The sequence below is a fragment of the Phyllobates terribilis genome, unplaced genomic scaffold, assembly GCF_046119375.1.
Source record: "Phyllobates terribilis strain yellow unplaced genomic scaffold, ASM4611937v1 Scaffold_3__8_contigs__length_932513732, whole genome shotgun sequence".
In the NCBI taxonomy this organism is placed as follows: Eukaryota; Metazoa; Chordata; class Amphibia; order Anura; family Dendrobatidae; genus Phyllobates; species Phyllobates terribilis.
In genome coordinates this window covers 874,625,849-874,651,472 of record NW_027362763.1, presented here as the reverse complement: position 1 = coordinate 874,651,472, position 25,624 = coordinate 874,625,849, and the positions used below count along the sequence as shown (strand labels likewise).

The 25,624-nt window shown below is 41.3% G+C and overlaps 1 protein-coding gene across 9 annotated transcripts in view; it reads left to right on the top strand.

The window, feature by feature from the left end:
• BIRC6 (baculoviral IAP repeat containing 6) overlaps positions 1–25,624 on the top strand; it is a 288,254-nt gene that overhangs the window by 91,455 nt on the left and 171,175 nt on the right. For 6 of the 9 annotated variants that reach the window (XM_073672640.1, XM_073672642.1, XM_073672644.1 and 3 more), the window contains exons 37-47: positions 5,166–5,324; positions 6,138–6,322; positions 9,053–9,206; positions 9,571–9,687; positions 12,893–13,047; positions 13,677–13,803; positions 18,195–18,305; positions 19,773–19,906; positions 21,120–21,247; positions 23,517–24,079; positions 25,172–25,347. In XM_073672640.1, coding sequence (XP_073528741.1) covers positions 5,166–5,324; positions 6,138–6,322; positions 9,053–9,206; positions 9,571–9,687; positions 12,893–13,047; positions 13,677–13,803; positions 18,195–18,305; positions 19,773–19,906; positions 21,120–21,247; positions 23,517–24,079; positions 25,172–25,347 — 2,009 coding nt within the window. The remainder of the gene's footprint in view (positions 1–5,165; positions 5,325–6,137; positions 6,323–9,052; positions 9,207–9,570; positions 9,688–12,892; positions 13,048–13,676; positions 13,804–18,194; positions 18,306–19,772; positions 19,907–21,119; positions 21,248–23,516; positions 24,080–25,171; positions 25,348–25,624) is intronic. The other 3 variants (XM_073672646.1, XM_073672643.1, XM_073672645.1) reach the window with 2 other exon arrangements.

Genomic DNA, 25,624 nt, shown 5'->3' with positions numbered 1-25,624 from the left:
CTCCACTTGTTGGATATTGGTGGTCTAACCTTTAATATCATGTTTAAATCACCAGCTAATTCAAATAGGTTGTTTCATACCGACCACACCTGGCCAAACTGCGGCCTGCAGGCAACATCCGGCCCCCTGGCTGCTCCAGTCGGGCCCATGGACCGAGAAACGGTGGCCCACGATCCACACAATGCCCTCGCTCGCCGCCGCCCATTGTCACCGCTATCTGCATCCTTGGATGCAGACAGCAGTGAATATATTGGTGGAGGATGAAGCCGCTGGCTCCATATTACATCTATTGGCGTGTGAGACAGCAGTCGCGATGACGTCACTTCATCGCGTCAGCTGTGCACTGCGGAGAGCCATACACCAATGGAATGGGGGCAAGGTATATGTGGTGGTGGAGTTTTTTTTTGATTTGTACGGGATGTTTGTATCTTTATAGAATGCTATGCGGGGGCTCATATTGTATGAGGTTTTGTGGGGGGCTCATACTGTATATAGAGAGGTTATGTGGGGGCTCATGCTGTGTATAAGCGCCTTTTGTGGGGCTCATACTTCATACAGGGGACTATGTGGGTGCTGATACTTTATATAGGGAGCTATGTTGGGGCTGGGCTGATATTGTATATAGAGCGGCTATGTGGCGGCTCCTACTTTTTATAGAGGGCTATGTGGGGGCTCATACTGTATAGGGGGCTATTTGGGCACCATACTGTATATCAGGGGCTATGTGGGGTCTCATACTGTTTACTGGGGACTGTGTGTGTGGGCTCATGTTATAGGAGGAAGTATGTGGGCTCTTACGGTGTACAGGGGGCTGTGTGCGGGCTAATACAGTATATAGGAGAAGTCAGCATACTTAATTCTGCTCAATATTAAGTGATACAATTAATATAAAATAATATTACGTTAGTATTGAGCAGAATTAATTTCAGCCTATTAGTTTGGCCCTACGCAACAATCAGTCTCTCATGTTGCCCCTTGGGAAAATTAATTGCCCACCCCTGGTACAGACCATAAAAATGCACAATAATAACAATTGCTTACTGTTTTTACATAGCATTGTACTATCTGGTGTTATTATTATTATTATTATTTATTATTATTATAGCGCCATTTATTCCATGGCGCTTTACATGTGAAAAAGGGGGTATAATACAAGAACAATTTCAATAATCTTGAACACAATGTGACAGCGACTGGTACAGGCGGAGCGAGGACCCTGCCCGCGAGGGCTCACAATCTACGAGGGATGGGTGAGGATACAGTAGGTGAGGGTAGAGCTGGTCGTGCAGCGGTATGGTGGAGCGGTGGTTACTGCAGGTTGTAGGCTTGTCGGAAGAGGTGGGTCTTCAGGTTCCTTTTGAAGGTTTCCACGGTAGGCGAGAGTCTGATACGTTGGGGTAGAGCGTTCCAGAGTAGGGCGGAAGCACGGGAGAAATCTTGTATACGGTTGTGGGAGGAGGAGATAAGAGGGGAGTAGAGCAGGAGATCTTGTGAGGATCGGAGGTTGCGTGCGGGTATGTAACGGGAGACTAGGTCGGAGATATATGGAGGAGACAGGTTGTGAATGGCTTTGTATGTCATGGTTAGGGTTTTGAACTGGAGTCTCTGAGCAATGGGGAGCCAGTGAAGAGATTGACAGAGAGGAGAGGCCGGGGAATAGCGGGGGGACAGGTGGATTAGTCGAGCAGCAGAGTTTATGATAGATTGGAGGGGTGCGAGAGTGTTAGAGGGGAGGCCACAGAGCAGGAGGTTGCAGTAGTCAAGGCGGGAGATGATGAGGGCGTGCACTAGTGTTTTTGCAGATTCATGGTTTAGGAATGTGCGGATCCGGGAGATATTTTTAAGTTGGAGTCGGCAGGAAGTGGAAAGGGCTTGGATATGTGGTTTGAAGGAGAGTTCCGAGTCCAGGGTTACCCCGAGGCAGCGAGCTTGAGGGACTGGGGAGAGTGGGCAGCCATTGACTATGATGGATAGGTCAGTTGGGAGGGTTGAATGAGATGGCGGAAAGATGATGAATTCTGTTTTGTCCATGTTAAGTTTTAGAAATCTAGCAGAGAAGAAGGATGAAATAGCAGACAGACATTGTGGGATTTTGGTTAATACGGAGGTGATATCGGGTCCAGAGAGGTAGATCTGTGTGTCATCAGCATAGAGGTGATAATGAAAGCCATGAGACTCTATGGGCTGTCCCAGGCCTAAGGTGTAGATGGAGAAGAGCAGGGGTCCTAGAACTGAACCTTGGGGGACACCGACAGATAGGGGGCGAGATGAAGAGGTGGTGTGTGAGTGGGAGACACTGAATATCCGGTCTGTTAGGTATGAGGAGATCCAGGATAGGGCCAAGTCTGTGATGCCGAGAGATGAGAGAGTCTGTAGTAAGAGGGAATGGTCCACTGTGTCAAAGGCAGATGACAGGTCTAGGAGGAGGAGGACAGAGTAGTGTCGCTTAGATTTGGCGGTTAGTAGGTCGTTTGTGACTTTAGTCAGTGCAGTTTCAGTAGAATGGTGCGGTCGGAAACCAGATTGTAGGCGGTCAAAGAGGGAGCAGGAGGAGAGGTGGGAGGACAGTTCAGAATGGACATGTTGTTCCAGTAGTTTTGAGGCATAGGGGAGAAGTGATATGGGGCGATAGCTAGACACAGAGGATGGGTCAAGGGAGGGCTTTTTGAGGATGGGTGTGATTGAGGCATGTTTGAAACATGAGGGGAAGATACCAGTTGTTAGTGACAGGTTGAAGAGGTGGGCTAGGGCTGGGATGAAGATAGTGGTAAGGTTTGGGATGAGGTGGGACGGGATTGGGTCAAGTTTACAGGTGGTGAGGTGTGATTTGGAGAGTAAGGAGGAAAGTTGATCTTCAGAAATGGTGGAGAAGGTGGTTTTGGAGGAAGAGGGTTGAGTAGGTGTGGGGAGGGGCTGTGGGGGCTTTAGGCAAAAGCTTTGTCTGATGGTGTCAATCTTCTGCTTGAAGAATGAGGCAAAGTCTTCGGCTGAAATAAGAGGAGAGGGAGGAGGCACTGGGGGACGGAGGAGAGAATTGAAGGTGTTGAATAGTTGTTTGGGGTTGTGGGACAGGGAGGATATGAGAGATGTGAAGTATGTTTGTTTTGCTGCAGTGAGTGTGGACTTGAAGGTAGTGAGGGACTGTTTGAATGCGATGAAGTGCTCATGGGAGTGGGACCTTTTCCATCTACGTTCAGCAGCCCTGGAGGCCCGTCGCAGTTCTTTAGTTAGGCTGGTGTGCCAGGGTTGTCTGTTGATTGTGCGAGTCTTGGTATGCATGAGGGGGGCGACCGAATCGAGAGCTGCAGCTGTTGTGGTGTTGTATAAAGTGGCAGCAGCATCTGCATCATGTAAGGAACTAATGTCTGTAAGAGGGAGGAGGGATTCAGAGAGAGAGTGTAGGTCAAGGTGTTTGAGATTTCTACGAGAGTATTCAAGTTTGTGGAGTGGGGATTGTTGCCCCGGGGAGGAGAGAGAAGAGAATGTGAGTAGGTTGTGGTCAGAGAGAGGGAGAGGTGAGTTAGAGAGGTTAGATAGGGAACAGAGGCGGGTGAAGATGAGGTCCAGCGTGTGGCCGTCTTTGTGGGTGGGTGTGGAAGACCACTGGGTAAGACCAAAGGAGGAAGTGAGGGATAGAAGCTTAGAGGCAGCTGAGAGGGAAGTATCAATGGGGATGTTAAAGTCGCCCATGAGGATAGTGGGGATGTCAACAGAGAGGAAATGAAGTAGCCAGGTGGTGAAGTGGTCAAAGAAAGTGGTGGCTGATCCTGGGGGGCGGTAGATGACAGCCAGTTGGAGGTTGGAGGGGGAGTAGATGCGCACACAGTGCACTTCAAAAGACGGGAGAGTAATTGCGGGCGGCAGTGGGATCTGGGTGAAGGAGCAGTTTTCTGAGAGGAGGAAACCTATTCCTCCACCGTGCTTGCCGTTGGGGCGGGGGGTATGGGAGAGGTGGAATCCGCCATACGAAAGTGCAGCAGGAGAGGTTGTGTCGGAGGGGGTGAGCCAGGTTTCAGTGATTCCGAGGAAGGAAAGCTTGTTAGTGATGAAAAGATCGTGAATGTAGGAAAGTTTATTGCAGACAGAGCGAGCGTTCCATAGAGCTCCTGTTAGTGGAACTGGGGAAGCGGGGTGTTCAAAGTATATAAAAATGCACATGACCCAATTCTCTTCAGGGGTAATCTGTTCACATGGCACAGAGAACCTGGTCGAGTCAGCCCTCTAAACTTCCAACCCTTATTCATGTAATGAAGAGTTATGTGACTAAAGGGAATCTGTCATCATGTTTTTGCGATTTATGATGATGTATTGGCAGAGACCCTAATTCCAGTGATGTATCACCTCCTGGGTTGCTTGTTTTAGTTTCAATAAAATCAGTGTTTTATCTGGAGCTTATCACTAGAGGGCTAGTTGTCTCGTGCCATGTAGTCGCCCTGATCTATGTAACCCCACCCCCACTACTGATTTACAGATTTCTTCCAGTGTACAGGGAAATCTGCCAATCAGTGGTGTGGGCGGGGTTATACAGAGCTCAGCATTCAGAGAACTGTTAAATCTTCAGAGAAAACAGTGATTTTAGTAAAACTGCGGTAAGCCGCACTGCACTGTAAGTGACACATCGATGGAATCTGGGTCTCTGCCCCTGCCTCTGCCTCTGAATCATGTTGGTCACATATTTCCTTTAATATACAGCTCCTTGAGTAGTTTTAATATTGCAGTTTGCTGACTGAAAAACATTTTCTTTACATCCAGAGGCTTTCCTGTTTTGATCATGACTTCTATACGGTTAGGGCCACACATGGGTGTTTTGCTGCTGATGTTACCCTTAAAATATGTAGTAGATTACAGTACAGGACAAGTCTGTGAGATTTCACAAATCTCAGCCATGTGCTGGGAATATATTCTGCTTAAAAATACAATCCAGATTATTTTAATCCACAGTATGCTCGTTCGGTTGTGAAAACGCTGTGGATCTTCACCAGTTATAATTGCTTTCAGTGTTGCAAAGGTGAAATCTGCAGCAAAATGCTCAAGACCCACAACTGAGAAATTCTGCCTTGTGTGGCCTTTAGCCCTATGGTTTAGAAGAGTTCACAAGTGATCAGTGAGAAAATGAAAAACGTATACTGTAATTGTAAGAAGTGACCTCTTTACTGTGACTACAGGGGAGCTGTTAGCGCCTATTGCATCTGAAGCCCTGGACGAATCTGGCCTGGGTGAGGAGGCGGCTGCTTCAGCCGGGGACTCTGATGATTCCTTGCAGCAGTCCTCTGTCATACCCTTGGTGGAAGCGGTGGATGAGCCTTTAACTCCTGACATCACAGGTAATTGGGACCTTCGACAGTGATATAAAGGGGTGTTTTCTTATGAAATCTAAAAGCATTTAACATGTTTAATGTGTCGTATTAAATATCCAGTTTTTAGGAAAGGTAGACAGTGCAGATAATTACAATTGCTGATAAAAGGATGTCGATTTTTTTTGTTCTTCCCCCATTGCAGAGCCAAAGGAAAACTGTCATTTGATTCGTGTTACTAGAGCCACGGATAGCATGTATCAGAGCCTTGTATGAGTGGACATGCTCTTTTTTGCAGCGCTCCAGCATTTCAGACAAAATATAGTTTAAAGATCCAGCCAGGGACCATAGCCATATATGTGACTAGTCTGCCAATGCCTCCTTCGACTTCTCCCTGCACCACTCCAGGTGATTGACAGGTCTCCCATGTGTGTACATATCATGACCTGTCAGTTTCCTAGATGCGGTCCATGGAGAGAAGCCGGCCATGGGCCGCACTAGATTCATCACATTTCTCTTTACAGTCATTGGCCGGCTCTTTATACTAAGATTTTAAGCGCCGGAGTCTTTCAGAGAAAAATGTACCTGGCTGCAGTCGTGCATCCAGGCTCTGACCTGTGCTGCCCGTGATTTTCCCAGCATGGCTCTCATGACTGGTTCCTTTATTTTAATAGTTTTAAAAAAATATATAGATTTTTTTTTTATTTGCGTTTGTGAAAGACTGTACAGGTAAATGAATCAGACATATGATTTCTCTTTGTGTGATTATTTTATACATTTAATTAAATAGAGAGCATGAAAGTACAGCCTTAAAATTGCCTAGTAATTGTCCTCATGGTTTAGGTGGCAGACCTTACTACTTGGCAGTATTAAAGCTGTTTTCATCACCCAAAGGTGCTCCTCCTCTATCATCTTTGGATAAAGATAAAGAAATTGACCTTGAGTTACTGCAAGACCTGATGGAAGTTGATATTGATCCTTTAGATATTGATTTGGAAAAAGATCCTCTTGCAGCCAAAGTCTTCAAGGTAAGCCGATCTTCTCTTCTCAGCGTGTACATAGTTTTTAATTACATTCATATTTTATTTTTGTGTGTAAATGAACAGTGATAATTACATATCATACAGCCAATTTCCACCAAAGAGCGAGCCGAAGAGATTAGTTCACTTAAACAGAAAATATCTCAAATTCCTGAGTCTAAGTGATGTTATTAGTAACCTAAGTTATAACCTAGTGGTGTTAATACTTTTGTCTCCTATTGTTCCATAAACTGAAGCTCCACGTTTCATCAGTTATTTCACACAATGTATAATTATTATTTTGTAAGTCTGCACACATGAAACTCCATTACTATCTTGTTTTTTGTTTAAGTTTAGAGTTGTACCCCAGGAAAAGCTCCTAGCGGGTATATGGCAGATTACTAACAGTGGCATCAGTCACCCATAGACTATAATGGGACAGATTTACCCTACATGTTATAAGCTAATCTTAAACTTATCTTTACATTTCTGTTAATAGAAACAGATGTTTAACGCTGCCCGAACTATAAAAACTTACTTTTATGAAACCATTCCTGCAATGAGGAAGCCAGGATATTTGTATTGACAGAGCCTGTCTTGTGGTTTGGTCAGCATGAGTCTCCTGAAAGACAGGTTCCCTTTAAACAAATGCCTATTGAGGATGGATGTCACTGTTAAAGTATAGTTTTTTTTTAGTTTTTTTTATTTCCAGGCTTGCGTGTTAAATGTAAACAGATAACTACAGTACATGTGAACAAGGTCTTATTTGATAATGATATAATTCACAATCTATCCTTTCCATGTAAATATGTTGAAATATCCACATATGAATAATTAACCCGATAACGACTACATATTGTAAATTTTATGGCATGTGGTCGCGACAGTTGTATAGAAGGCAGGAGAAAACGGGCCCGGGAACTGAGCCCGCACCTTACCAGGCAGATACCGGCTGTTAGAGTCAGCATCTGTTGTAACTGCAGGGAACAGAGTTGCTCCAATCACTACTGTTTTAACCATTTTAATTTGTTAATGATGTCATCACAGGGAACTGATGGGTTGATATGGCCGTTGGGGGTTCTGCTGAAAGCCCCTATTACTACCATCTCAGTTCTTTTGTGAAGCTCAGCCACTGGCCTAGCTCCATAGAATAGCAATTTCACTATATGCTGAGATATTATGGCTGATTTCAAGTGCCCTAAAAGGGCTAAATAAATAATTACATTTTAAATCATCCCCCCACTTTCCAATATAAGAAATTAAAGAAAAAGTAAAATTAAGCAAATTTGGTTTAGCAGTGTCTGTAAAGGTATCAAGAAATAAAATAATTTTAACCATGCGTTAAACGCAGAAAAGAATATTTGAATCAAAATGCAAAAACTGTTTTTTTTTGTTTTTTTTTGCCGCTGCACTACTCAACAGAAATTAAATGAAATCAAAGTTTTTTATGTATGCCAAAATGGTATCAATGAAAAATGTAAGCTCAGCATGCCAAAAACAAGCACTCTCACCACTGACAAAATAATAATAAAAAATATTGCAAATCTCAGAAAATGGGGACACAAACCAATTTTTTTTTTTTACAAAGTTATGAATTTTCTTAATCTATTAAAATATAAATAAAAACCTATAAGTTTGGTATCGCTAAACTTTTAGTAACCTGGAGAGTCACTGCCAGCTCATTTTTTCCGCATAATTAATACTGTGGGAATACGTATTCCAATATATTTTATGGTGTAATGCCAAACTACAGCTCACCCCGCTAAAAAACAAACCCTCATACAGCTATGTTGATGGACAAAGCTACTGCCTGGCTTCTCGGGATGTGGCTTATCTCCTGAGTAAACCGTTGCCACATTTCTTCTTCAAAGGTAATTCTCAAGTTGTCTCTTGGGCAGCACAGTGCTCTGCAGTCTTTTTCGTTTCCTTACTTTCTGGTTTCTAGCAGGGCGGGCTCTCCTCCTTGAGTGACAGCTCTGGTGAGTAGTAGAACAGTAAAGCTCAGCACAAGTTCTGCTATAACACATTCAACCCTCAGTAGTTTGCGCTGACTCTTCTTTGCGATCATTATTTTTGCACATAAAGATAACAGGGCATCTGAACAAACATACAGCTTGGACAAAGAGCTGAAAGCTAGAGCACTTTTTAGCAGACCTTCTCTGAAAGATCTGTTGGTGGTTTTTCAAGATTTAGAACATCCTTCAGAAGGTGAGAATAAAGTGGGAAGCTAAGTGCTGTATAGAAATCAATGGGCTGTTGAGAGTTAACTGGGATGGTAAGTGTTAACTCCTCCCCAGATTATAACTACTGTACATCCGGGTCTGGGCAGGCACTAGTGGTGGAATCCATGGAAATCAGCTGTACACTATAAAAGACATAAGTTGTTATTGCAGGAGAATGACAGCAGATAGAAAAAAACAAGTCAATATCATACTTATTTTCTTGCTGTTTAAATATTCAAAGTAATTGAAGAACATGAGATAACCCCTTTAAACTTGCATCAGAGGTAAAGATTGTTATACATCTATAGGTTCCCATTTTATGAAAACAAAACAACAACCCATCACTGCAGCAAAGTAAAGAAAGACCAGTGGGAATGGTCAGTGCTAAAACGACTGGCAATTTTACTCAATCCTTTCTTGGATAAACCTCTGAGTATTCAAAGTGTTACTTGTATATAATATTACTGCAATTCATTAAGTCTTTGTCGTCTTTTCATTGTTTTTCTTCCACCCAAAGCCGATTAGCAGCACATGGTATGATTATTGGGGTGCTGACTATGGCACCTACAACTACAATCCTTACATCGGAGGCGTTGGAATTCCTGTGGCAAAGCCAGCAGCCACTGCGGAGAAAAATGGTACCCAAACTGTGACAGTATCCGTGTCTCAAGGTGAGATGTGTGTGAGGTTATGGATAATTCATGCTAGATTTACAATTAACAATGAATTATAGAGGTATTCAAGGTATATTGCGAGTAGAAGCAAGGAGTGCTAGTAACTTCACAGTTTTCTAATACAGGTTTTGTAAGGAGCAATTCCTTCCCCCCTTTTTATGTCTATCTATATTTAAGTCATGTGTGAATACTTGTGGTTTTGTATGACGTTTGTTTCATAAAATTTTTCTTATAATTGAGATCGTAAGCTGATTTCTTATTTTTTAATATACTTTTCATGATTGAGTCTGAAGAACATTTTACTCTAGTTGACCACTTTGTCTTCCTTGCTTTGCTAATGAGGAATTTTCTCTGCTTTTAGCTCTAGATGCTCGTTTGGAGGTTGGTCTTGAACAGCAAGCAGAGTTGATGTTAAAAATGATGTCCACTCTTGAGGCGGATTCCATTCTACAAGCCCTAACCAATTCATCACCAACATGTAAGTGTGTGTAAATAAAAACTGTTAGGTTGTATATAGTCACTCACTGGGACTAGTCTGATGAGCCAACAACAGATGCATGCGCCTGGCCGTAGGTGGACAACAGATGCATGCGCCTGGCCGTAGGTGGACAACAGATGCATGCGCCTGGCCGTAGGTGGACAACGGATGCATGTGCCTGGCCGTAGGTGGACAACAGATGCATGTGAACTCATTCGGGACTGGCTGATTTTTTTTTTTTTCCTCCCAATAACTTTTTATTCTTCCATTAATCTAGCTGTTCGAATGCTTGCTTTTATTGTCATTGTACTTTTCAGTGACAACATTTCATTTTATCATTCAATGTATTGTAAAAGGGGAAAAATTCAAAATAAGATGAAATTTAAAAAAAACTGCAATCGTTTTTAGAGATATGTTTTGCAGTATTCATTGTGCAGTAAAAATTATCTGGCAAAGTGATTGGGGCATTATGTGGGGGGGAACAGCCTGCTTGATTCATTATGTGGGGGGAACAGCCTGCTTGAGGCATTATGTGCGGGGAACAGCCTGCATGAAGCCAGTATTCTGTATGGAGCGTTATATGGGGGCCAGTATTCTGTATAGAGCGTTATATGGGGGCCAGTATTCTGTATGGAGTATTATATGGGGGCCAGTATTCCGTACGGAGCATTTTATGGGCGCCAGTATATGGAGCGATTCGGTTTCTGAGCTATTGTAGAATTTACAATAGATATCACTTATGTAATGTAAGAAGTGAAATCTTTGCATTGTACTATATAGATAGATAGATAGATATCGCTCTATATATTCTGTGCATCATGAATCGTGGTATGTGTTAAAGGGGCCACTGAGACTCTTTCGCCCGGGGCCCACAGAAACCTGGAGCCGGCCCTGCTTCACAGCATAGACAATTGCCTTCAGATGACCCCAAAGATAAGTCTAAGGGGGTCAGATCGGGAGACCTTGGTGGCCATTCAACTGGCCCACGACAACCAATCCACTTTCCAGGAAACTGTTCATGTAGGGATGCTCGGACCTGACACCCATAATGTGGTGGTGCACCATCTTGTTGGAAAAACTCAGGGAACGTGCCATCTTCAGTGCATAAAGAGGGCAACACATCATCATGTAGTAATTTCAGATATCCAGTGGCATTGAGGTTTCCATTGATGAAGAATGGCCCAACTATCTTTGTACCCCATATACCACACCATACCATCAAGATACAAGATGTGCAGCATCTGAAACAACGGATACTGGAAGCCTGTGCTACCATTTCTTCTGCGGTGTTGCTATCAGTGTGTCAAGAGTGGGAGAAGAGGGTTGCATTGACAATCCAACACAATGGGCCGCACTTTGAACACAATTTATAAGTGGTCATAAAGTTACGTTAAAACCAAGCACACCATTGTTTTTCTTATGAAATTCTCAATAAGTTTGATGTGTCACATGACCCTCTTCCCATTGAAAAAAATAAAGTTGGATTCTAAATGGCCTACTTCAAAATGGCCGCCATGGTCACCACCCATCTGGAAAACTATCCCCCTCCCATATACTAATGTGCCACAAACACGAAGTTGATATCACCAACCATTCCCATTTAATTTAGGTGTATCCATATAAATGGTCCACCCTGTATAAAATGTAGAAACAAACTTTGTCCACCATTAATGTCCACCTATAATCTGTACAAATCGCTTGAGAAATTATTTTGAAGGGGGGGCAATAAAAATAACATTTAAAATAATGTGGTTGCATAAGTGTGAGCAAACGCTTATAATTGTGGTTGTGTTCAGCTGCCATCATTTACAGTGATTCTGATTATCCCCATATAAGGTTTAGGTGTTCTTGTAGGATTTTCCTGACATTTTCTTAGTTGCATTTTTCAGCAAAAAGCCATGGTCCGTAAATGGCTTACAACACAGGAATTTCATTGTTGACATGCTATGGTCTGATGAGACCAAGGTTGAACTTTTTGACCATATTCCAAAAAGTATGTTTGCTGCAAAGCCAGCACTGCACATCACCTTAAATGAATTGGCCACTACTATTTATGATTGCCCCAATCGATGGACACTGTGCCCCTAAGTGTTTTTCTAATTACCTCCTGCTGTCCTTCTTACCTGTGATCGGCGCTACCGCTGGCCTCTTACAGGCATCACGTGACCTGCCGCTGATGTCACGTCAAGTGAGGCGTGACATCAGTGACACGATCCCCGTGGTGGCTAATGGGCTGTGGGCGGGGTTACCAAACCTGAATCTAATTGTAATTTTGCAGGTTGACCTGCTATGCTGTGTACCTCTGTGTACCAGAGGTGATCAGACGATCAGAGCTTCAAGTTTCCTAAGGGGACTATTAAATTCACTAAAAAGTAGAAACTTTTTTTTTTTTTTTAATGAAAAATTCAAGTTCAAATCACCTCCCTTTTGCCTCCACTCAAAATAAAACAATTTAAAAAAAAAAAAGCACATATTTGTTATCTCTGCATTCAGAAATGTCTGATCTATCAAAATATAAAATAAATTAATCCAGTCGGTGAACAATGTAACGAGAGAAAAAATCAAAACACTAGGATTACTTTTTTTTTTGTCCGCTGCAACATTGCAGTGAGTCAATCAAAACATTGTATGTACGCCAAAATAGTATCAATAAAAATGTTAGCTCAGGGTGCAAAAAATAAGCAAACTCCCAGCCCTAGAATCCAAAAAATGGAAATGCCACGGGTCTCTGAAAATGGCGACAAACGCAAAAACTTTATTTCATAAAAATTTGGGGGAAAAAAAGTTCACCATAAAAAATAAACTATACATGTTTAGTGTGTATTTTTCTTTTTTTGTTGCAATTTCACTGCACTTGGAATTTTTTCCCCTGTTTACCGGTACACTATATGGTAAAATCAGTGGTGCAATTGATTAACAGAGGCTGGACACACATCTGTCTGAGATGGTTTAGTGAATCCTGCTTTGAGCAGGGGGTTGGACACGATGACCCTGGAGGTCCCCTCCAACTCTACCATTCTATGAATTCAAATGTACAAACAACTCGTTCCGCAAAAAGCAAGCTCTCATACAGCTACATGGGCGGCAAAAATAAAAAGTGATGGCTCTTGGAAGGAAAAAACAAAAGGAGAAAATGGCTGTGACGTGAAGGGGTTAAAGGTACATTGTGCCTGTAGCTTGTTCTGATTTCAGCATTTCTTCACAGTGTCGCAGCCTTCAGGTGGGACAGACGACTCGCTGTTACGAGGGCTTCATATGTCCAGTCAGTCGAACCAGCTAATCGTTCAGTCGTCTTCCATTCCAATGCTGAGTGCCTGCTTCAACAAGCTCTTCTCAATGCTGCAAGTGCATCATGTCCAGGTTAGTTTTGCGTACCATTCACTTGTAGACTGTAGACATTGGCCGCCATTTATTAGTCGGGTTATGCCTGTGACGTGCAGCAAGTTGACAACATTTCTCTGCACTCTGAATATTGGCCGCTGCCCTCAAGTTCATTGTATTTTTATTACTTTTGAGATGCATTGTTTTGCATGCATCAGATTTTTTGCCATGTGCCTTCTAGTAAACATGGTGCAGATAACTCCAACCACCTCCCCCACTGTATGTGCCAAAATAAAAGACCACGTAAAGGAGCAATTTTCTTTTTGAAAAAAAACCTAATTGAGCTGGTAAAGGGGTGTTTCCATAATTAAAACCTATTACCTTCCCATAGGAGAACCAGAGACTTTGGAAGTAGCTGCAGTGCGCTTGCTCATCCACCGCGTCATTTAATAGGACCCCTGTGCTCATGAACAGTGAAGGTCCTTGCAGTTCTTCACCCACTGAGATAACATTTCTCACCTGTCCTATGGATGGGGGATAATGGTTTACTCATAATCTAAACTTATATTATGAGCAGCTTGGCAAACTAAAAATCTTGTCCTTCCTGCTGGTCTGTACAGTGCAATATATTCTGTTGTTCCTGACTTTATTGGTTACTTTCTCCACAGCTGGAGTCTCTTCTGCAGTTATGGCTCACATTGAGCCTAAATTCCAGCTCCGCTGGAGGCAAGGAAAATGGAAGCGACCTGTTCCTATACCACGCTAATAGAGTGCCGGTCATCTCGCTCAATCAAGGTAATTGGTTTGGGCCGGTATCACACTTGCGGTTTTTGGGTGATCTTTTGTGTATTTCTTGAACCAAGCCCTTGGGAAAATATATATTCTTGTACCATGTTACCAGTAGACAGAAAAATACTCTCAAATCTAAATATTTTTCTTGGATAAGCCCTTAAATTTTAGTTTGTTGAGAAGAATGTCTCTTCAGATACCTGTGATCTATCACAGGGATCGTGAAATCAGAGAATTATCAAGAAATTTTTAGAGCGAAATGTCCTACCCAGTGTACGAAAACTTGGTTTGAGTCGAAAATCATGGGTCCTTCAGCAAGGCAATGACCCAAACCACACATCCATAAGTACACCAGAATGGTTGAAAAAGAAAAAAACTAATTTGAAATGGCCAGCAAGGAGTCTTGACCTCAATCCCATTGAAAATCTTTGGGGTGAGCTGAAATCTGCCATTGGGAAAAAGAACCCTGCAGACATTCAAGAGCTTGAACAAACTGCAAAGGAAGAGTGGGAGACAATTCCATCTGAGAAGTGCAAGAAGCTTATAGATGGCTACAAGAAACGATTGGAGGCTGTCAGCAATGCCAAAGGGTGTGCAACCAAGTATTAATTAGGGGTGCCATTATTGCTGCATATGCTGTTTATTCTGTTTCTTCTTTGAAATTGCAACACGGAAGTTGAAAAACAATGTTTTATTGTTGCATTACTTTGGACCACTAATTATATAAATCCTGAGGATATAACTTTGCTACATTTCCATTTATTTATTTTTTTTCTGTAAATATATTTATTAAAATTTGGTCAAAGATAAGATACAACAATCAAGAAAAATAGTATACATATGAATACATGTGAATTCACATTCAGGTATAATGCAACTTTATGAAGAAACAAATCAAACTTGTAATCCTAGATATCTCGGGTTGGACTCATCTTGTCCAAACACCACTTAGTAAATTTTAAACTAAACATTCTTAAATTGTGTAGGAAAAGGACAGTGAAGAAGAAACAAAGTCAGGAAAAGAGAAAAGAAATAGAGACACAAGATTGGAAGTGGGGAAAAGGGGGGGAGGGGCAAAACCAGCCTCTGTCCTGATTACCTTATATGGAGGTTATGAGGACTCACTTAACCAGTCCCGAAACTCTAAGCTCACCTTGAATGTCTCCCAAAGGAACCATGTTTGGCCCTGAACGGTCACAGAGTCGCTATCTTGAGCCATCATCGACTCCATGCGGCCCATTCTATCCATTTCGGACACCCACTCAACCGCAGATGGAACCCTCACCACTATCCAGTATCTGGGGATAATTGTTCTGGCCGCCACTAAGCAGAACCTCAGAATTCCCTTTATGGTTGTAATAGACCCAGGAATCAATGAAAGGAGGGCAATTTGAGGGGATGGTTCACAGTGGACACCCGTCATCAAGCGAAAGGCATTAAAAACCGCACCACAAAATGGACGCAGAAGCCTACAAGACCATCATATATGAAGCATAGACCCCCTCCTCATTGTCGCATCTCCAGCATGTATTTGGGATTGCAGGATTAAATTTATGGAGAAGCACAGGACACCTATACCAATGTGTTAAAATTTTTCTCTTGTGATCTGCAAGAGACTGAGATCTTGTGAGTAAGGGTAAAGATCTTCAGGCTGTTAGCTTCAGAGAGGGTAGACTGCAAGTCTCCCTCCCATGCTGTAATAAAGCTAGGGGTGTCAATAGATACCATTTCCAGGATCAAATTATAAAGCAAGGAGACTGTGTGGGTAGGGCCCTCTGTAGACAGCATCAAGAACTCAAATAGGATCGGTCTGTTAAAAGAAATACCTGAGAGGAAGTCCTTCAACTGGGTGAATTAAAACCAAGACCGTGGCCTGCCATGGCATATGTCCCCTAACTCCCCCACATCAGAGAGCCTGTGCGCCACCTGTCCCAATCTCACACGGTCATCAGACCTCCAACATAAAAATGTAGTCCTATCCACCGCTGGGGGGGAAATCAATGTTGTCGAAGAGGGGGCTTAATCTGCACGGTGTATTACTAAGTTCCAGTTTCCCCCGATTTCTATCCCAAAATCTCAGCACTATCTGCGTAAGTGGTGGAAAGTCTGAGATCGGGGGCCTAGAATTGGCACCACACCATGGTGCCCAATATAGAGAGCCAGGGGAGAGAAGATTTTCTATAGTCACCCATTGTTTGTGCAGGTAGATAGTATCGTTTGAAATTAGGGAGACCTGTGCCCCCCTGTGTCTTGGATCTAGTCAAAACCGAGAGCCTAATTCGGGGTCTACGAGCGCCCCAAACAAAACTATTGATAGCAGATTGTAAACGATTAAAAAAATAATCAGGTATTGCTATTGGGGCAGTTTGAAAAAGATAAAGGAAACGAGGGAGAATATCCATTTTAATAACGTTTATACGGCCGAACCATGAAAGCTGAGATTTCCATTTATTTAATAAGAAATTGTACAGTCTATTAATAAATGGAAGGATGCAAATAATGGTGACCAGCACTGTACATTGAAGGTTTTATCACCTGGTGATGATCATTTGTGGGACTACATGGCACAAGGTTGCTAGACCGACCACATCCTTTCCTATGATAAGCAGCTCACTGTCAATAGACCATGTACATAGAGACCTCCAAGAGAACAGAAAATGGGTACATATAGTCACTTTTAAAATACAACATAACAGAGTATCTCAATGGAGGACCACGTGTAGTATAATAGTGTAAATGTATATGATGTCATTGTAGACACATTCACTCTTGCTTCGTCACATTAAGCAAGCATGAAAGGCACATTGGGGCGCTAGGACCACATGCTTGTCTGATAATGGAGTACTTTTCTTGCTCTTTTAGAGTCCTGTTATGTCACTAAGGCTCTAATATAACTGATATGAATTAGTAAGGTCTACATAGCTACTCAGGATAACATAAGTATATAATACATGCTAAGATGTGTCTATACTGACACCTTATACATTTACACTATTATACTCCATGTGCTCCTCCATTGAGATAATCTGTTGTGTATGTATTTGATTTTTTTATTTTATAAACTTAAAAAAGTGTCTCTCTAGTTACAGTGAATTGTTTGAGGTTTTTTGTTATCATTTGTTGATAATCAATGTACATAGCTAACCCCGTCCACACCAGGCTCTCTTTCTCAGCTCTGTCTGCTTCATGCTACATCTAAGAACTCTGATTGTATTACAAATGCTGCACCCAGTAAACTAAGTAATACATCGTTGGATTCAGGGTCTCTCTTCCTACATTATGCTGCTTGCAGATGAAATGACAAAAACCTACTGACAGATTCCCTTTAACTTGTATTTGGATCCACTGTAGTTGAAATAATGCGAGCCTCTAGCGCTGCCCAGCGGTCGGCACTCACAGCAGATGAGCATTTTTGTTACACATAGTAGGGCTGAAGCTCCGCTATGTGTAACACAAGCCATCAGATGATCGCAGCTTCTAGTCTCCCATGGAGACTATTGAAGCATGTGTAAAGTAAAAAAAAAAAGAAAGTTTTAAAAAATAAGTTCAGATCACCCCCCTTTTTGTCCCATTCAAAATAAAACCATAAAAAAAAATTAAAATACACACATTTGGTATTGCCGAGTTCAGAATCGCCCGATCTATCAATATATAAAAAGAATTAATCTGATCGGTAAACTGCGAAACGGAAATAAAATCAAAATGCCAGAATTAAGGTTTTTTTGGTCGCTGTAACATTGCATTAAAATGCAATAATGGGGGATCAAATCACCGCGTATCTATCCCTAAATGTCAGCTCGGCGCTCAAAAAATAAGCCCTCACCCGGCTCAAGATTGCGAAAATTGGAGACACTTGGGGTCTTGGAAAATGCCGCCTTTTTTTTTTTTTTTTTTTTTTTTTTTAGTTTACAGACTTTGGATATTTTTTTCACCACTTAAATAAAATAGAACCTATACATGTTTGGTGTCTACGAACTCGTAATGACCTGGAGAATCATAATAACAGGTCAGTTTTAGCGTTTAGTAAACATGGTAAATAAATCAAAAATTATGGAATTGCACTTTTTTTTGCAATTTCACCGCACTTAAATTTTTCCCTTTTTTCCAGTACACCTTATGTTAAAACCAATGGTGTCGTTCAAGTACAACTAGTCCCACAAAAAACAAGACCTCACACGGCCAAATTGACAGAAAAATAAAAAAGTTATGGCTTTGGGATTAAGGGGATCATAAAATGAAAACCGAAAAACTCAAGGTGAAAAAGGGGTTAAAAATAACTGCAAGGCTCATTAGTCCTGAGCCAGTAAACCACCGGAGGCTGCCAATTACCTGTTCACAATGCCTGTGTGTTGCATTTTATTTCTTCTGCATTGTAATGCATTTTGTCCTATTTTCAGCTTCTATAACCAGCTTTTTAACAGTCCTGGCCTGGCATCCGAATACTTTACTGCGGACATGGTGCCTTGTGCTTCACAGCCTCACTCTTATGACCAACATGCAACTGAGCTGTAAGTCGTTCTTCTTTCCCGTGTCGTCGGATTGCAGTCTAGTATTTTGTAGTGTGTTTTTCTGTGGAATTCAAGTAAAACAAAATAAAAAGTCTAATGACCTATTTTGATATATTGAATGGTCATAAATTAGTGGTATTTCCTTATTACTTTTATTTGATTGGTCTTTTGCTTCTAATCTTAAAAAAACTAATTGCTATGTGGCAGTTTTGTGCTGAAATATCAGATGTCATATTGAAGGGAACCTCTAAGATGAAATACGCCGCCTTATTAGGTTATGGCTGAGCTCCTAGTATAAGTGTTTGTGATTTGTAACACTGTAAATAATCTTTGGACAATGAGGTTTTTGCTCTCCCCACACTCCCACAGGGCTTAATAGGAGTAGCAAGATGTCAGACCTTCAGGTCTTCATTAGGCCGCTGACAGTCATGACAGACCACCCGCTCCCTGTTTTTGCATTGCATGGCGAAAGAGGGACCCTTCTAAACTCTGTATAACTGCTTAGGTGACACGGTTGCTTTTAACAGTGACCTATAAAGGGTAATACATTATTTTTGTTTTCTCTGATCCTGCCTGTTGGAGCAGGAGCCCGGATTTGTATTACAGCCAGCTTTCACTACGAATGGATTAAGCTCAGCTCCTGAAACTGATTCATATGCCTCCTGGCACACTGTCTTTAAAGGGTTTGTCCGGTCTTCTGATAAGTCTGCAATCAATCTGTGACTGCAGATTTCTGAATCCTGACAGTGTGATGTGGTGCGCACCCTGTTAGGATTTTCCGGTATTGCTAGTGAGAGCGGGCAGTCATGTGACAACAAGTTTATGATTTGCTGGAAGTATGCAAATTGTATACTTTGTCACGTGACCTGCCGCTATCACCGGCAATATTGGTGAATCCTGACATTGTGTAGTGTGCACGCAGCAAGGATTCTGAAGTCTGCAATCACGTATAGCGATTTATCAGTAGACCGGACAATCCCTTTGACTATTTTGCACTGTCTGCTGTATAATTGGTTCAGTGGCTCCAGTTGCTTATCTACTGAACCGGGTTGTAGGAAAGCAGGACCAGACGTGATTGATTTCAACATGACTCGAAAAAAAGAGCTGCTGTCAGAAATGTCTGTCAGTAACTTGACCCACCCTTTATACTGAAAATACATGCACACTTTAGGAATTGGGGCGATTACAAAAGTGGTCAGCGATTGTTTGTGGTGTACACAGCCGTGAACGAGGACAGAAGACGTCTGTCGGAGCATAGATTATAATGACTAAGAAAAGCATGAACCTACTTCACAGAGCTGTACCTAAATGTACGGACTTGCATCAGTCCCTGATCACTGTCCTTCTCCCTGATCTTTTGTGCCCAGGGTTGGTATTTTACTTACATTATTCATTAGCCTAAATTTAATGAAAATTAATATCCGAAACAAAATGCATTGTAACCAGTGTGCACATTGCTCTTTGCAGCTGGACCCAGCAGCACTATTGGAGCTCAGGAAAACACTGCCCAGTTGTTGGTTTCAGACCCAAACCTCCTTCATGTCCTTGTGAAATTTCTCTCAGGAACAAACCCTCATGGGACAAACCAGCACAGTCCCCAGGTAACACTGCATGAAGGGTTTCATATGGTCTTTAAAATATAATTGTGGGGTTATTGTTCAATCTTCCACACTCCCTCTTTTGGGTTCATACTCACAGTTTTGAGGAACCAGAGATTGAGGCTTATCTTTCCTAAGGCTTGTGCAGCTAAGGAGTCAGTAACCTAGAGTTTCATGCTAGGACTTGTAAGGGAATCATTGAGATCCAAGTGAGGGTGGAAGTTCAAAGGTTTATTGCATCTCTCTGTATGACTGAATTTGCCATCGGCATGTCCACTGTACATACAAAGCCCTAGATCTCTGAACTTCTGCTCACTCAATCATGTCCTGATTATTCCCTAATAAATTGTAGCATGCAATGTTAGCAGATGAGGGACAGGTCTACATTTGTCAATCGACCCTCTTCTAGCCACAACTGACAATATATAGGAACAAGTTTTTTATGGTGAAGTGCTAGAATGCATTATTAGTCTTTTAGGGCTCTGTGCCAATCGGTCCGAGAAATGGAAATATATAAAACTGTCATGCTTGGTCGGGAGAGCTGCGGCCAATCCATGTATCAGTGGTCCCTACTCCGACCGAATGGTGCAGATGTCTGAATGAGCCTTTAAAGGGAACCTTTCACTATAAAAATGCAGGTCAGTGGCATATTATTGAGCAGGACAAATTGATATGTAGTTTTAGAGGAAACAGTTCAGTATAACTCATTGCTTAAAATCCCTGCGCTTTGTGTCATTAGAAGTCCAGTGTTCCCTATATGACGGGTTAATACTTGAAGTATCTGTCATTCATTATGTAGGACCACCCACTGGACCTCCTTTAGCTCAGGGACTGCAACAAATAAATTACTACTATACTGAGTGTACCTCTTCAGTTATGTATCAGTTTTCTCAGCTTTTCCTCCTTTAGATGGCAGTGTTTTTTGCAATGACCGGTTCACTTGAATGATGGTCAAGGCATTGATATGCATTTTTGTCTGAACCGAAGAGAACTCCTGTTTTAAATGGCACTAGTATTAGCCAGGTGCCCGCTATACCTGCGAATTACAGAGCTCATTAGTGTATCGGTCACAGCCACAAGTGCACAACTGTCTGATTCAGTATTGTGCAAGAATTCTTCTCTAACATGCCACATTGTGATGAGGAAACGTTTCTGATGCTTCATGTGAATGTGTTCCTGTAAGAAGCTCCCTAATACTCTGGTTATTTCTGTCCAGGTTGGGCCCACTGCTACTCAGGCAATGCAGGAGTTCCTGACGCGACTACAAGTCCATCTGTCTGCCACAAGCCCTCAAATGTTCAGTGAATTTTTATTAAAACTTATACACATGCTTTCCACAGAAAGGTATGCAAATGCTGTCCTGTACCATGTTATACAAATATGTTTGTGTGTGTGTGTATATATATATATATATATATATATATATATATATATATATATATATATATATATATATATATATATATATATATATATATATATATATATATATATATATATATATATATATATACAGTACAGACCAAAAGTTTGAACACACCTTCTCATTTAAAGATTTTTCTGAATTTTCATGACTTTGAAAATTATACATTCACATTGAAGGCATCAAAACTATGAATTAACACATGTGGAATTATATACTTGACAAAAAAGTGTGAAACTACTGAAAATATGTCTTATATTCTAGGTTCTTCAAAGTAGCCAACTTTTGCTTTGATGACTGCTTTGCACACACTTGGCATTCTCTTGATGAGCTTCAAGAGGTAGTCATCGGAAATGGTCTTCCAACAATCTTGAAGGAGTTCCCAGAGATGCTTAGCACTTGTTGGCCCTTTTGCCTTCACTCTGAGGTCCAGCTCACCCCAAACCATCTCGATTGGGTTCAGGTCTGGTGACTGTGGAGGCCAGGTCATCTGGCGTAGCACCCCATCACTCTCCTTCTTGGTCAAATAGCCCTTACACAGTCTGGAGGGCCATTGTCCTGTTGAAAAATAAATGATGGTCCAACTAAACGCAAACCGGATGGAATAGCATGCTGCTGCAAGATGCTGTGGTAGCCATGCTGGTTCAGTATACCTTCAATTTTGAATAAATCCCCAACAGTGTCACCAGCAAAGCACCCCCACACCATCAGACCTCCTCCTCCCTGCTTCACTGTGGGAACCAGGCATGTAGAGTCCATCCGTTCACTTTTTCTGCGTCGCACAAAGACACGGTGGTTGGAACCAAAGATCTCAAATTTGGACTCATCAGACCAAAGCATAGGTTTCCACTTGTCTAATGTCCATTCCTTGTGTTCTTTAGCCCAAACAAGTCTCTTCTGCTTGTTGCCTGTCCTTAGCAGTGGTTTCCTAGCAGCTATTTTACCATGAAGGCCAGCTGCACAAAGTCTCCTCTTAACAGTTGTTGTAGAGATGAGTCTGCTGCTAGAACTCTGTGTGGCATTGACCTAGTCGCTAATCTGAGCTGCTGTTAACCTGCGATTTATGAGGCTGGTGACTCATATAAACTTATCCTCAGAAGCAGAGGTGACTCTTGGTCTTCCTTTCCTGGGGCGGTCCTCATTTGTGCCTTTTTCTTTGTAGCGCTTGATCGTTTTTGCAACTGCACTTGGGAACACATTCAAAGTTTGCCCAATTTTTCGGACTGACTGACCTTCATTTCTTAAAGTAATGATGGCCACTCGTTTTTCTTTACTTAGCTGCTTTTTTCTTGCCATAATACAAATTCTAACAGTCTATTCAGTAGGACTATCAGCTGTGTATCCACCTGACTTCTGCACAACACAACTGATGGTCCCAACCCCATTTATAAGGCAAGAAATCCCACTTATTAAACCTGACAGGGCACACCTGTGAAGTGAAAACCATTTCCGGTGACTACCTCTTGAAGCTCATCAAGAGAATGCCAAGAGTGTGCAAAGCCGTCATCAAAGCAAAGCATGGCTACTTTGAAGAACCTTGAACATAAGACATATTTTCAGTTTTTTCACACTTTTTTGTTAAGTATATAATTCCACATGTGTTAATTCATAGTTTTGATGCCTTCAGTGTGAATGTACAATTTTCAAAGTCATGAAAATACAGAAAAATCTTTACATGAGAAGGTGTGTCCAAACTTTTGATCTGTACTGTATATATTAAAAAAAAATGTATATATATTTTGTTAGAGACTTTTGCCTGCTTTTTATTTGGCGTTCTTTTGGCTGTATTTGAGCCAATTTCTGTTGCAAGCTTTAATAATCCTCTGGACGAATGCTGTCCCCTCCTTTTACCTACCACTTAACTCCACTCACTTTTCTTGGTGGTTTTAAAGTGTCAAAAACTTGACAGGCAAATTTTTGACATTTATTAAAAATTGTATCTTTTTTTTTTTTTTTTTTTTTTTTTTTTCAATAGAAGAAATACATTAAAGCCAATATGAAGATTTTATTATTCGCTTTGTATATTTGAAGCATGAAGAAATTATGCTAACCAAGAATTTATATAATATTTCAGTGTTTAATAATATAATGTAGTAGTTAGTTCTTTAAAAAAAATGTAACTATGATTATTTAAAAGCAGAAAGTCTATAAAATCTAACACTTTGCCCCCCACTTTTGTTCTTTTTATAGAGGTGCGTTTCAGACAGGACAAGGACCCCTGGATGCTCAGGTGAAACTCTTAGAATTCACTCTGGAACAAAATTTTGAGGTGGTCTCAGTCAGCACCATTTCTGCCGTCATAGAATCTGTTACCTTCCTGGTTCATCACTATATCACCTGCTCAGACAAGGTGGTGTCTCGCAGTGGATCCGACAGCTCCGTTGGGGCACGGGCATGTTTTGGTGGCTTGTTTGCTAATATTATTCGACCTGGTGATGCCAAAGCGGTGTGCGGAGAAATGACACGTGATCAGCTGATGTTTGACTTGTTAAAGTTGGTCAACATTCTGGTTCAGTTGTCTTTATCAAGTAACAAAGAGTTTAGTGCCCGTACTCCAGTCGTCAGCAGCACAACAGATAGCGTTTCTGATGAAGAGAAAGTCTATGGTGGAAAAGATGCCAACAGCAATTCTTCAGCTGCACAAAGTTCCACTTCATACGTGGCAGATCTGGTGCTTGCCAACCAGCAGATTATGAGCCAAATTCTCTCCGCTCTTGGCCAATGCAACAGCAGTGCGATGGCCATGATTATCGGTAAGTGTTTTAAGTCTAGTTATTACATGTACTGCTATAGTGTGCTTGTAAATAGATTTGTATTCCAGCACGTTGCTTTGGACCTGAACATACACTTGTTTTTCTTGCCATTGTTTTACTTTTATATGACTATTATTTACTGCTGATTGCCTTGTGACTGGTGTATTTACTTTTTAAATCCATGTCAAAATGGTTGTACAATCCTCATATTGAGTGGAGGCCAGAATGATATTGCTTATGAATCCAAGTGTATTCAGTCTCCACCCGCCTTTGCTGCACATAGTAAGAAATGTACAAACTATAGAAAATATACTTATTTGGCAACAGAACGTCTGTAAAAGTCTGATCTATCAAATATATAAAATTGATTGTATTTCTAAATGCTTTAAAGAGGGGGGGAGCAACACTGCAGAACGGTGACAAAAAAAACAGAAGTCCTGCAAAAAATGCAATGAAAAGTGATTAAAGCTCCACAAATTTCTATTTTATTTTTTATTTTATTTTTTAAAAAAGTTAAATGTTTAGTTTTACCGTAATTTTACTGACCTGGAGAATCATGTTGTTGGGTCATTTTTCTGCTCACTTAAACCCTAAAATACAATGGTGAATTGCGTTTGTGTTTTTCAACATTTCACCACACTTGGAATTTTTTTCCATTTTCCCTTAATCTATATGGTAACATGAAAACAGTTGTTTAAAACTACAACCTGTTCTGCAGAAACAAGCCCTTTATAAAAATGACAATTTGAAAAACCTGAAAAATGCAAAAACGAAAATTGACTAGATAATACATGATCAGAAAAACATGGCTGCTTTGTTCCAAAATCGTAACACACACACAGGTGTGGCACAGGTTTTTTACAAGGTAGCAGCCAAAAATTTCTCATACTGCACAACCTTCTTGTCCTTTGGTCATGGTTTTATGTAAAATATCATTTTACATTTTTGCAAAGACTTTTTCTCTCTATACCAGCATTGAGATATATATATTGGATTTTTGCAGTTCTGCTAAATGCTGTAAGATTTTTTTTTTTTTCTCGGCACCTTATCAAAATCCTAATGATGAAAACCGAAATAATTGTTCACTTCTAGGTGCAAGTGGTTTACATTTAACAAAACATGAAAACTTTCATGGAGGATTGGATGCTATATCGGTTGGTGACGGGCTGTTCACCATACTCACCACTCTCAGTAAGAAGGCCACCAGTGTTCAGGTCATGCTGCAGCCTATTCTAACTTACATGGCGTGTGGATATATGGGCAGACAGGTAATTAGAACCCATTTCTTTTAAAAATGTTTTATGCAGGTTTTCTTAGTTTATCTACACAAAGCATATTGAGGGTATGCCCATCTGTGTAAGAGATGCCATATTGCTAGGATGATTTCTGAGGAACTTAGGTCTAGATCCCCTCCGATCCCGAGAATGAAGGTGCCACAATGCTGCTTCAGTGCTGTGCTGCACCCTTTTACAGGTTTTCCATTGCACTATGGTGTTCCCAGTCACAAGCTGAAGCACAACTTCATTTAAGGGGTTCCTGTCGGTA